This window comes from Gilbertella persicaria (genome assembly GCF_025201335.1).
Source record: "Gilbertella persicaria strain CBS 190.32 chromosome Unknown B0P05scaffold_56, whole genome shotgun sequence".
NCBI classification, from domain to species: Eukaryota; Fungi; Mucoromycota; class Mucoromycetes; order Mucorales; family Choanephoraceae; genus Gilbertella; species Gilbertella persicaria.
In genome coordinates, this window is record NW_026252017.1 from 153,600 (window position 1) to 166,499 (window position 12,900).

Below are 12,900 nucleotides of genomic sequence, written 5' to 3' on the forward strand. Positions count from 1 at the left end.
CTCCTTAAAGTCGCACCAAGTTGGACTTTGTATAGGATGAACCGCAACAAACTGTTCGTACCATTTCCTAACAATGTTTGGTAATTGTTGTGGGATTAGGCGACGATAATGATCATCAAGATTGAGACCATTGGCAAAGAGAACATCCTCAAAGCGGACGAGGCAAGCCGTAACATCAACAAAGATAGGTGCTTGGTGGTCATGAACCACACCTGTCCATTGAAAAATGGGTAAATTAGGTGGGCAGACAGGAACAGAAGAAGGAGCAGAGGGCCAAGAAGACAGAGTAGTAATAGCAGGGCCTTGAACCTTTACCAAAGCTTGCTTGATCAGGTCAAGATCTCTAGTACGAGCAACAAGATCTGAACGCAAAACAGTGATATCACAATCCTCAGGAGGATTAGCAACCTTAGTTCCCAAGATGACAAGTTCAATTGTCAGATCCTTGACTGCTTGCTGGAGAGTTTCCAAGTAAGTGGCTGGAAGAGCCGTACGAGAAAAACCAGAAGAAGAGACAGGGTAGTCTTGACAAGTATCCATGGGAGAATCAGAAGTAGGAGAAGACATAGTAAGGTAGGTAGTATAAAGTAGAGATAAATATACGTTCTTAATCGAAAAAAATGTGATATAATCACTAATAAAATGGTCAAATCAATAAGTCGATTAGAACCAAAACGGCCAAAAGAAGTCTGCTTTATTAAAGGTTATATTTTGTATTGTATTTATACTGTTTGTGTGATAATTGATTATCCTTGATTTGGGACTGAGTGTGTATACACTAGCTAATCGGTTGAGTGGATTAAGGTACACAAGAACTGGGTACATGATCAGGGCACAGACCTCGTCTACCATTGGTATTGATGCAGATGTCAATTTGTGATTATGTGATGGTCTGATCTTTAACATGTTTAAACTAAGATGGAAGACATCCATCGAAGCTGCGGATAAAACTGTGATTGAAAGATATATTTATACATGATATTAATACTTGCTCTTTTAAGGCATAACTAGTGTAAGAAGGGATGAATAATGCTGTGTATACAACACAGAGGATGTAGAGCACCAGAGTCATCTTTTTGCAGGAGAACAGCACCACAACCAAAGTCAGAGCTATCAGTTTCAATAATGTACGGTTTAGAGACATCAGGAGGCTGTAAACAAGGAGCATGTGTCAATAAGAATTTCAATTGCTCGAAAGCTTTTTGACATTCCTGACTCCAAATAATACCACGACGTTTGGGACCAGTACCTTTAGTTAGTTCCGTCAGAGGAGCAGCCACCGAGGAGAACTGGCGGATAAACCTTCGGTAATGAGACGCTAAACCGACAAACTGACGAACTTCCTGTACATTGGTAGGTGTAGGCCAGTCTTGATAGCTTTTACCTTGGTGTCAGAAGGAAGAATACCATCAGCCGAGACTTTCATGCCCAAGAATTCAACCTCTTTTTGATTGAACTTGCACTTCTTAGGGTTTGCATACAACTTGAATTGTCTGAACCTCTCCAAGACCAGACGAATGTGTTCAAGATGTTCCTTTGCTGTTTTAGAGTAGACCAGAATATCGTCCAAATAGAGCTGCACGAAACGGTCAACATAACCAGACAGACATTTGTTCATCATATTTTGAAACACTGCTGGTGAGTTCCGAAGTCCGAAAGGTAGTACAAGCCATTCAAAAGCACCATAACGAGTTACAAAACAAGTTTTGGGAACATCCGAGTCTGAGAGCCTAATTTGGTGATACCCACTAGTCAGATCGAACTGAGAGAAGTATCTTGCACCACCTAATCGTTCTAAACACTCATCAATACGAGGTAATGGAGTATTCAACTTCTTGGTGCACAAAGAATTGATTATTCTGAAGTCGATGCACATTCGCAGTTCACCAGACTTCTTGCGGACAAACAAAACAGGAGCCCCCAAGGCGAAGAACTAGGCTGGATGAACCCTTTGTCTAATAAGTCTTTTAGTTGACGTTGTAGTTCGTCTAGTTCTAAAGGACTCATCTTAAAAGGGTGCTTGCAGACTGGTTCAGCATCACCAGTTTCGATTACGTGTTCAATTCCACGGTCCGGAGGCAAACCAGGAGGCAACTTATCCGTGAAAACATCTTTATACTCTGCTAAGAGCTTAGAGATAGCCTTGCAAGATTATCGCCAGTATCGACCATGTTGTGCAAGCCAGATTCCTTCACATGTACCAAGAATAACTCGTCTATGCTATTTTTGCGTAATGAACGTTGCATTTGGCGTTTGCTCATAACGTACACCAGACTTTCAGATTTAGACACCAAGTTAACTGGGGATAAGACAGTTGTACCCACACCATAAGGACCAGAGATAGACCAAGAGCTATTAGACCAGTTGGGAACAGGCTTGTATTGCTGAAACCATTGCTGACCTAGGATAAGATCAAACTTAGTATCAAATACATAAGCTTGAATCCGTTGGCCAACGCCATTTGCAGACACCGAGAACTCAACCTTATCTTTAATCACTGAGACTTGACCGTTAGCAGTTTCCACCTCGTGCTTGGTTTGTAGTGATGTCACTTTCATAGTTGCAGGATTTACCAGGGTAGGACTGATATAGTTTGAGCTTGCACCCGTATCCAAAAGTACTTGTATAGTCTTGTAGCAATTACGTGAACCATCGTTAGTAAAGATATCAAACGAGTACAGGGGCAAATCAGTTGATGCTTTATTAGACTTTTTTAGATTGAACAGATATGTATTGTCTGCTTTCAAGTCATCTGTTTCATGATCACTATCTAGTCCTAGTAAATCCTCGACATCATCACTATTAGTTGGAACAGTATTATCTTGTTTAATACTGTTGAGGGATCTTGTTTTAGAGCGTGCTTGATCTCCCTCCCCGTCAAACACGCTTACTCTTTTAAACGGTTGTTAAAAGAGTCGCCAGAACGTCGATTACCACCACCACGACTAGACCTGGGACTAGGACATTCGCCTTGCATGTGGCCCCAGCCTTTACAGTTGTAACATTGAACATCGGTATTTCTGGCGAAATTACCACTGTTAAAGTTACGGCGACCGTTATTAGACTGAGCCATTCGTCTACCAGAACCACCGTTGAGAGCATTTACCAAGTCACGAATAGCGTCCAAATCCATAGCTTCATACTGAGGTTGAGGTGTTCTCATCTTGATAGGTTGAGCTACCTCACCCTCTTCTGCACTTTCAATTGCCAAGGCGATACGTTGAGCGTCTGCCAGTGTTTTGGGAAATTGAGAGCGGACCGCATAACGTAGAGGCTTAATTAGACCTCTAATAAACTTGTCTTGAGCAACGCCCTCAGACATATCAGGAATTTGCAACAACAGACGACGGAAGTCATTGATATACTGATTTACTGTTGTAGTTTGCACCAGACTAGCCATATTATCCCGAGCCTTCGCAATGGCATCAATGGGAACAAATTCGGTACGTAGAGCCACCTTGAGTTCGTCCCAATCTTGAGGAACATGCTCTTTATTGAAAGTATTTAACTGTGAATACCACAATTGAGCATCCTTTCTCAATAAAGAGACTGCATACAACAACTTTTCTTGTGGGTGTTCGATTTTCACTAAGGAGAAATACAACTCCAAAGAGTAAATCCAAGAATTCACAGCGATAGCGTCTCTTTCACCATTATAAACCTCAGGTTCACGAACCTTACGAGCGTAACCAAACGAATTACCAGATGTCATAGAAATATCTTCGCTCATAATACCAGAAAAGACCAGAAAAATTTAACCAATGAGATACTTTTTAAACCTTTGAAACCTTGAAAATAACCAGAAAATAACCTTGAGAGACTTGCTTTAACTATTTAACTTTATAACTTGCTTTAGTGTCCTGATGCTACCAGTTGTCGTCTTTGTAGATAGATCCAATAAGTAGCAAAGCCAATAAAACTTGTAAAGTATAACCAGAGATACGTATAATAAGTCGTAGGGCTTAACTTACTATAGAGTGTAACTAATACTTAATATTTGTGTTGAAAGATGATGTTTATTTCATTGAGTGCAACTTATATTTATACTATCTATAATGTCTGAGTTGTGACTCAAGTGGAAGCTTCTAGTATTTGAAGTCGTAGCCATATAAGGGGAATGCCAGATATGGTAATGATAATCAGATAAACATCTGACTAATAATTTCCAGAACCTTCGAGCACCTGCTGGTGTCTTCTGGCCGCTTTCTTCACATTGGGCTTAAACCTAAGTTTGGGTACGACATTTGAGACATGGCATGAAGAATAGAAAATTACATCATCTGGTTTCCTCGGACCACACGTGACTATCAACTCTTATGCGACTCGGACAATACCTCTTGTGCCGGATCTTCTCTGGTGTGTACTTAAGAAGGAGGTCTTATGCATTTTATTTCTGCAATATTATAACAATAGCTTTTTGACCCGTTTATTTTATTTTATATAATTTGACCTTGCTTTTAACATTGGGAAAACTGAATTGAATAAAGAGAAATTGAAGAACAAATCAGATAGAAAAGAATCGACAATTATATTCAATATCAAAAACAGTCCTAAATCTCACACAACCACATCACACTAAGGCACCGCAAACGTATCATTGGAGGTCTCACCGAGACATATATTATATTTATCTGTTACTTATAATAACTGTCTAAAAACATCATATTTGCCTTGCCAATAAACATATAAATCATCAGAAAAACAAAAAAAAATATAGCAACAATTCGTCAACACAAGAAAAGAAGCAACAAAAAGATTTTACCTAGTAAACTACAGCAAAACAGTACTATCAAAGCAGAAAACAGCAAAATGACAGAACAGAGTAATGCATTCCTAAGATTTCTCCCACCTTTGGAGATATTCGAAGGAACGGATGATTCCAGTAAAGCAGAAGAATGGATTAGATCAGTGAAGAGATTGAAGGAATTAGCCTCAATGAACGACAATGTTATTTTGGCTATCGCTTCCTCCAATATGAAGAGCAAAGCAAGGACATGGTGGTCAACAGTAGATGAAGAAATCAAAACCTGGAAGGAATTTGAAGACAAATTCACTGCGAAATTCATGAAGAACCGAGTGATTGAAGCTTGGGAAATGATCAAAACTATAAAACAAGGAGAGCATCAAGATTGTGCTGAAGTTGTCGACATTCTGAACCCATTGTTTAAAACGGTAGACCTCACAAATAATGATTCTAAAGTTTCCTTCTTCATAGCCTCAATCAAACCAAACATAGCATATGAGTTAGCACGAGAAAAATCAACACTCAAAACATATCAAGAAGTTACAGATAAAGCCATCGAAATCGAAAAGCTACAGAAGAAGTACAAACAAGGTAATTCATCATCATCAGTAGCCCAAGAAAAGAAAGTTCAATTTGATATTGGGCGTATCGACGTTCATCACGAGAACCAGAACACCAAAACAAACAATAATAATCATAATGGATCAGACATTAGTGAGGGAAGAATATCAGCCGACTCGCTATCAGAACTCATTAATGCAGTGAACAAGCTCAATATTAATCTGGTGCAACATGGAAATAGAAATTATCAGCCTCACCGAGCGAGTCCAGTCCCTGAAAAGAGACCACTTGTGTGTTGGAACTGCAACCAACCTGGTCATCCCAGCCGATTGTGTCCAGTTTCCCATGGACAGGGTAACCAAAACAATAACACATATCCTAACTCCAATTCTAATACTCGTGCAAACGATATGGGAAAAGGGAGCGGGCATCAGTAAATTCAAGGGATGATACTGATGTCCAAACGAATACTCACAATTTTCATCCCCCAAACATAGTTCAACACCCTCAGACCAACAACTCACAAGTAAATGCCGTAGAAGTGGTCAGTTCGTCTGTGTCACCCAAACAAATCTACATCAGTCAACAACAAAACAACCCACCACAGAAAGAAGTAGATATCAATGCAGTAAAAAGAAAAATTCGGTCTGAAGAAACACCCTCATCACCAAAAAGAACTGGACAAGTACCTACAATGACATCAAGCACAATGGTACTGCCACCCTTATCAAATATACCAGTTAATGTACCACAAACGCAGCCTTACCAAAATCAGTATGTCACATTACCACCAGTACTTGAAACACGACAACCCCAATCAATGATGGGCCAATTTGATAGCGAAATGATGCCCATACGTGAGATAACAAAGAAAAATAAGGGGAAAAAGAAAAGAAGACCACCTAGAAAATTAGAAGTGGAAGTACCTGTTGAAAAGACATGGGACAAATTGAGAAACACACATATATCTATTCCTTTAGCAGAATATCTAGCTACCAATAGAAAAGCAGCCCAAGATGTAAAACTAGGAATAGCACATTTATACAGAAGAAAGAAGAAGAAGCAACCTGATGCAACAGAACCCATGATTATCAACACCCTCAGAACGAACAAGTTACTGGACGAACAAGCATACAGAAACCAACTCATTAATAACATACATATCACAGATGAAGATAGTGATTATGACACCGACTATGATAGTGCAGATGAAGAAAATAGCAGTAATAATAGCGATTTCTACGACTCTGACGAAGATAGTGATAGTCATGTTGATTATCCTTTTAATGCAGACGAAATGAGATACGCACAGCCATGTCGAGTATTAATTGTGATAAACAACCAACCTGTTGAAGCAATTCTGGATTCAGGTGCTGCTGTTTCAGTACTTAGTGCCAAACTAGCAAATAGATTGGGAATTACTCCAGACACAAGTGACTCTATACCGCTCAGTGGATTTGCTAGTCATAGCAAAACCGTCAATTGTAAAGTAGCAACAGATGTTGAAGTCAGAATTGGTGGCAAATTACGTCGGGAGCATTTTTGCATTGATGAATCTGAAAAAGAGAAGAACACTTGCTTACTAGGAAGACCATGGATCCGTCAACATGATATCAGACTGATCAACAGAGGAACAATGGTTGTAGTACCTACCAAAGGAGGACATGACAACATAGAAGTCCAGTGCTTGATAGACAATGAACATATTGGTAACAAAAATGAAGCACATGAAAATATACAAATATACTCCGTACAATTGTACAACACAAACATACAGACAAAAATAGATACAGGAAATAGGAAATTAGCTGATTTTACTACTTACCAAGAAGATGTAGTGTCGCAACCAGAATTCTTGAAAGAAGTGTTGCCAGAAGATAACCAAGAGTTATCAAAAGAAACAGCTGAACTGGTTAAAAGGTACAAAGATTGTTTTGTTGAATTCAATGGACTAGGAGTAGTAGAAAAAGTATATCATGAAATAAGAACAACCACAGAAGTACCAGTGAGATCAAAACCGTACCGTTTGACCTTGGATGAAGAAGAAAGCCTAAGAGAGGAGCTAGACAATTTACTCAAGCTAAATATTATTAAACCAAGCAAGAGAGAAAAGTATTGCGCTCCTATATTTTTTGTTCCAAAGAAAAATGGGAAGTTCAGACTTGTAGTGAACTATACTCAGCTCAACAAGATAACAGAAAAGCAATCATATCCAATACCACACATAGAGGAAGTACTTGATTCGTTAGGTGGAGCTACAATCTTCTCAACCTTAGACGCCGCACAGGGATTCTGGCAAATTCAGATGCATCCAGATAGTGTTGAAAAAACAGGTTTTGTATCAAAGTTTGGATGTTTTGAATTCAATGTGATGCCGTTTGGGCTGACAGGTGCCCCTTCTACATACCAAAGAGCGATGACAAATATACTTCAAGAGTATATAGGAAAGTTTTTATATGTTTTTATAGATGATGTTATCATATATTCTAGAAACAAAGAAGCACATTTAGAACACTTAGAATTGGTATTTCAAGCCTGTAGGAAAGCCAACCTGCGTTTGCGCCTCGAAAAGTGTAATTTAATGAAGAAAAGAGTGGTATACTTGGGGCATGAAGTAGGTGAAGGACTTCGCCCCGCAGAAGAAAATATCAAGAAGATTTTGAAATTGAAGGAGCCCAAGAATCTTGATGAAGTGAGATCCCTATTGGGAATGACAGGTTATTTTCGTAGATTTATAGAGGATTATAGTTCCAAGTGCCAACCATTAGTTAAGTTGATGAAGAAAAATGCACAATTTGAATGGACTCAGGAACAACAAGATTCATTTAATTACTTGATGAGCACCTTGATCTCACCACCAATATTATCATATCCGATCAGAGATCAAGTCAAGATAATTACAACTGATGCCAGTTACAAGGGTTTAGGTGCAATTTTGTCTCAGTCTCCAGACGGAAGTAATGAGAAAGAAACAATAATTAGCTATGGATCGAAGTCACTTAACAACACCCAACTCAATTACACAGTATCTCATCTTGAAGCGTTATGTATTATCTGGGCTGTGAATAGATACAGATACTACCTCAGTAACAGAACACCATTCGTTATAAGATGTGACCATGCTGCTCTACAGTACATATTTAACAATGACAAACCAAGTCCGAAGCTACAAAGATGGAAAGCTTGCCTCATGGGCTACAACTATAGAGTGGAATACAAAAGAGGTAGCGAAAATCCAGCTGATGCGCTGTCAAGACTAGATTTCTATTAAGCAAGCACATTCATCAAAGGTCGGGTAGGGAGGGATGAACAAAAAAAAAGAGAAAAACAAAAAAAAAAAGAAAAACAAAAAAAAAGAAAAACAAAAAAAAAAAAAGGAAAAAATATATATATATATATATACATATATATACATATAAAGATAAGAAAAAGGGAGGGAGGGTCGGCAAACAAACAAAAAAAAAGAGAATATCAAAAAGGAGATAAAAGATATAAAAAAAAAAAAAAAAAAAAAAAAAAAAAAAAAAAAAAAAAAAACTAAACTAAAAAAGGAGAGGAGGTATATACATAAATATATTACACATCTAAATATTATTGAAACAACTAAACAACTTAACAACTTAACAACTGAACAACTGAGCAACTGAACAACTGAACAACTGAACAACTGAGCAACTGAACAACTGAACAACTGAACAACTGAGCAACTGAACAACTGAACAACTGAATACAAGACAAGCATGGAATACGCCACATACATTGCAATATCGCAACTCATTCAAAGGAAACAATATCCTCAAGACTGCACAGACTCATTCAAAGTGAAGCTAGATCAAATGGCGGAAAAATATTTAGTGTTCAATAGAAGACTCTATACAAAACCGACGGAAAAGCAACCAGAATCATTAGAAGTATTGCATGAAGGAAACATAGGTGAAGTAGTCAAACAAGTGCATGATGAAGGCCATATTGGTATCAACAACACATGGTACAAGGTTAAATCGAGGTTCTATGCAAACAAGCTATTTGAAGTAGTGAAGGAGACGGTGAGAACATGCGAGACTTGTCAGTACAGAAAGAAACAACCAGCAAGAAGAACGAATCCTGCAAAACCTATACCATCAGGAAGCTATCCCTTTTATATGGTTGGGTGCGATGCAGTTGGACCAGTGATCGAGTCTCATGAAGGAAACAAATACATACTGGTAGCAGTCGATTATCTGACAAGATGGCCCATAGCTCAAGCGGTACCAGACATCAATGAAGAAACCACAGCTGCGTTCCTCTACAACAACCTCGTACAACATTATGGAGTGTGTCGATTTCTACTCACTGATCGAGGGTCAAATTTCCTGTCCGGATATGTCAAGACGTTTCTCAAACGAATAGGTTGTCGACACATCACCACCACCAGTTTCCGTCCTCAGACTAATGGTCTGTGTGAACGCATGAATCAAACCTTAGTACAAACAATTGCCAAGCTAGTTAGAGATGACGGAGATTTGAAAACGTGGGATAGAAAGATACCAACAGCACTACTAGCAATACGAACGATGAAAAATGATACTACTGGTTTTACACCTGCCAAGCTGCTATATGGACATGATATAGTGACTCCTGCCTTGTGGCCAGCTCCACGGTATGATTATGTGGAAGGTGAGCTAGACGAAGAAATCAATAGAAGAGTAGAAGAAATTGAAAGGATCATGGAAGAAGTGAGGAAGGAGGCGAAAAAAGCTAGTGATGAGAAGAAAAAGAAGTCCAAGGCACGATACGATATGACAATTCATCACAAACGAATATACAAAATAGGGGAGCAGGACTTGATGAAAGACCATTATAAAGAAACAAAATTTTCTGACCTATGGATTGGACCTTTGACTGTGACCAAGGTGAACAATTCAGGAACGTATCATCTAAGTGGGCCGAATGCAAGAAGATTAGAAGGAGCTGTAAATGGTGATAGTTTGATTCCCTTCAGCAGTAGGAAATCTATGATCCCTGATGTACAAATGAAGAGAAACGAACAAATATTTCAAACTTGGTTAGAAAGAAGAAGCTGATGTAATTTGGTGAAGAGGCGTGAGACATGGCATGAAGAATAGAAAATTACATCATCTGGTTTCCTCGGACCACACGTGACTATCAACTCTTATGCGACTCGGACAATACCTCTTGTGCCGGATCTTCTCTGGTGTGTACTTAAGAAGGAGGTCTTATGCATTTTATTTCTGCAATATTATAACAATAGCTTTTTGACCCGTTTATTTTATTTTATATAATTTGACCTTGCTTTTAACATTGGGAAAACTGAATTGAATAAAGAGAAATTGAAGAACAAATCAGATAGAAAAGAATCGACAATTATATTCAATATCAAAAACAGTCCTAAATCTCACACAACCACATCACACTAAGGCACCGCAAACGTATCATTTTTTTGTCGTACCCAAACTTAGATTCAAGCCCAATGTGAAGAAAGCGGCCAGAAGACACCAGCAGCACTATGGCGGATTAGTTGTTTGACTTTACTAATATTGTTCGCAAAACAAACAAGAAAAAGTAACTTTTTTGCCAATGTTGTTCGAAATGTCAACAACTTTTATTTTATTTTTCTAAAAAGCAAGTCATATCATTCAAAATTATTGATTTTCTTGTTTGTGGGGAACAAACTTGTTCGTTTTGTCAACAATAAAAGTTATGAAGCGACAAGTACTGCGACAATGATAGTAGCTTTATGAGTAAAAAAAATTTTTTATTTTTTCTTACAAGTACAATAATACTAATAATGTTTCTTATAAAAAACAAAAAAAAGGGGTTTGCACAATACAATGCGTTGATGCACTTCTAAGAGTTTGACATGAGACTCATCTAAAAAGAGTATATCGAGTTATGTAGAATATTTAGCAATTGTTTAGGTTTTTTAGCAAAAAATAATTTTTTGGTTTTTCTTGCAATTGTCTTTCTGTCTTACAAATATGAACCAAACGACTATCTACAAAACCACTCAGATGCAACAACAAGTTTCCCAACTCGAAAAAACAATCGAATCACAGACTCAAATACGTAATGGATTGATGCATTTATTAGCACCCTCTTTTGCCTAAAGTGATAGTAATGAGATCAACAGTAAAGTTCTTGAAGCAGCTCAATAAGGTAAAAAAAAAACAAGCTACGTCTTTAGAATATGTATAAACATTTGTTTTTGGAAAATGCAGCAAGAGAAGGCGGTATTGCCCACTCTCTTCATCTAAAATTGATGGGCTTCCGAGACATTCCTAGAGTACTTGAGGAAGCAACAAAAGCATTCGGCTCTCATGGAAAACATAGATATGTTACGCCACGGTTGCGTTTGCTTGCCCTGATCAACTTATTCAAGAAAGAAAGAAATATCACTGATCTTTTAATTGATGATAAAGTAAATGAGAATGACTACAGGATCCTCAGAACAATTGCAAATAATACCCACGATGAAATGGAGTTAGAGTTGCTGAAAGCTTTAAAGAAGAATGACAAAGCAGCTGTGTTGCCTTTATGGTCTGAAGTGTCTTCTGCTCTAATCGCAAAATACACATTTAAGCTTGAAAGCAATGCAGCTACTCATGGCTTTCATCTTCAAAGATGTCAGCATTCCTGGGCAGCCGGTCTATTGCTCTTCAAAACACACAAGCACAGAAGTAATAGAACAAGAAATAAGGCTTCTGTTGTTGAAAGAGAGAATAACTCAAGGATCAGGTATAATAAACGCAAAACATGCATTCAATGAAATTTTAAAATGCCTAACAAGAATTAAAACTATACAGTGAAAACCAAGTTAGTGTTGAATCTCTTCAAAGTGAAAAGCCGTCTTTGGAGTACGCAAACCTATATTGTGGTGATGAATTTGAGGATTCTGAAGAAGACATTTTTTTCGGAATGGAAAACAACTGTTGTCCTTGTTCTCCTTCTCTACCTCTTCCCTCTTCTCAACCTAAGAAAAGGGCAAACGCAATGAAGACAAAAGCCAATCAGCCAAGTCTAATCGTACAAGAAGAAGTAACAAAAAATAGTCACGACCTTAAATAATAAAACAATTTTTTTCCATCATCTTCTTTTAAAACGTTTATATTATAGATAAAGTCCACAGCTCCTAAATCCAACCTACATCCAGAAGCTTAAACTCTCTGAAACCTTATGATTGCATAACATCGACTCATGGGCTTACTCATCTTAAGAATTAGACAGTACTTCCAGCGCTTTTTTAACAATCTGAAGAATTGCTGCGCTTCTCTTTGATTGGTATGGAAGAACGCATTTTCCGCAGTAAAGTCTTTTTTTCTCTAACATAGCCATAGACAAAAATTGATATACTACTGGGCCTTTATATAGATAAAAAACAAAAGTCGAAACCAGAGTTAGAGTGTAAGTAAACATATAAGAGCTACTTGTTTTCTTTTTGTTCCAAGTTTTGACATGAAATGTCACATCGCCTGGTACTGGTACTGGTGAGTGTTGTTTTGGAAGAGAGTTTTGACATTGCCTTGTTCTAATTCAATTAGTTTGTTTGTTCTATATGTTTAGATGAGATTAGTCTGCTTCCATTTAAAATCAAAGTA

General features: G+C 37.9%; 2 protein-coding genes across 2 annotated transcripts; both read left to right on the forward strand.

Moving 5' to 3' along the window:
- Positions 1-5,871: 5,871 nt before the first annotated feature.
- B0P05DRAFT_285368 (uncharacterized protein) lies at positions 5,872-7,396 on the forward strand. The gene is made up of 3 exons (XM_051573439.1): positions 5,872-7,014; positions 7,083-7,225; positions 7,303-7,396. Exons 1-2 carry the CDS (start codon positions 6,000-6,002, stop codon positions 7,103-7,105), a joined length of 1,038 nt encoding a protein of 345 aa, XP_051430586.1. The 5' UTR covers positions 5,872-5,999; the 3' UTR covers positions 7,106-7,225; positions 7,303-7,396.
- Positions 7,397-11,080: 3,684 nt separating this feature from the next.
- On the forward strand, positions 11,081-12,370 carry B0P05DRAFT_641156 (uncharacterized protein; the record flags this gene model as incomplete). Its single annotated transcript, XM_051583761.1, has 3 exons — positions 11,081-11,461; positions 11,524-12,040; positions 12,109-12,370. Exons 2-3 carry the CDS (start codon positions 11,565-11,567, stop codon positions 12,368-12,370), a joined length of 738 nt encoding a protein of 245 aa, XP_051430587.1. The 5' UTR covers positions 11,081-11,461; positions 11,524-11,564.
- Positions 12,371-12,900: the final 530 nt, after the last annotated feature.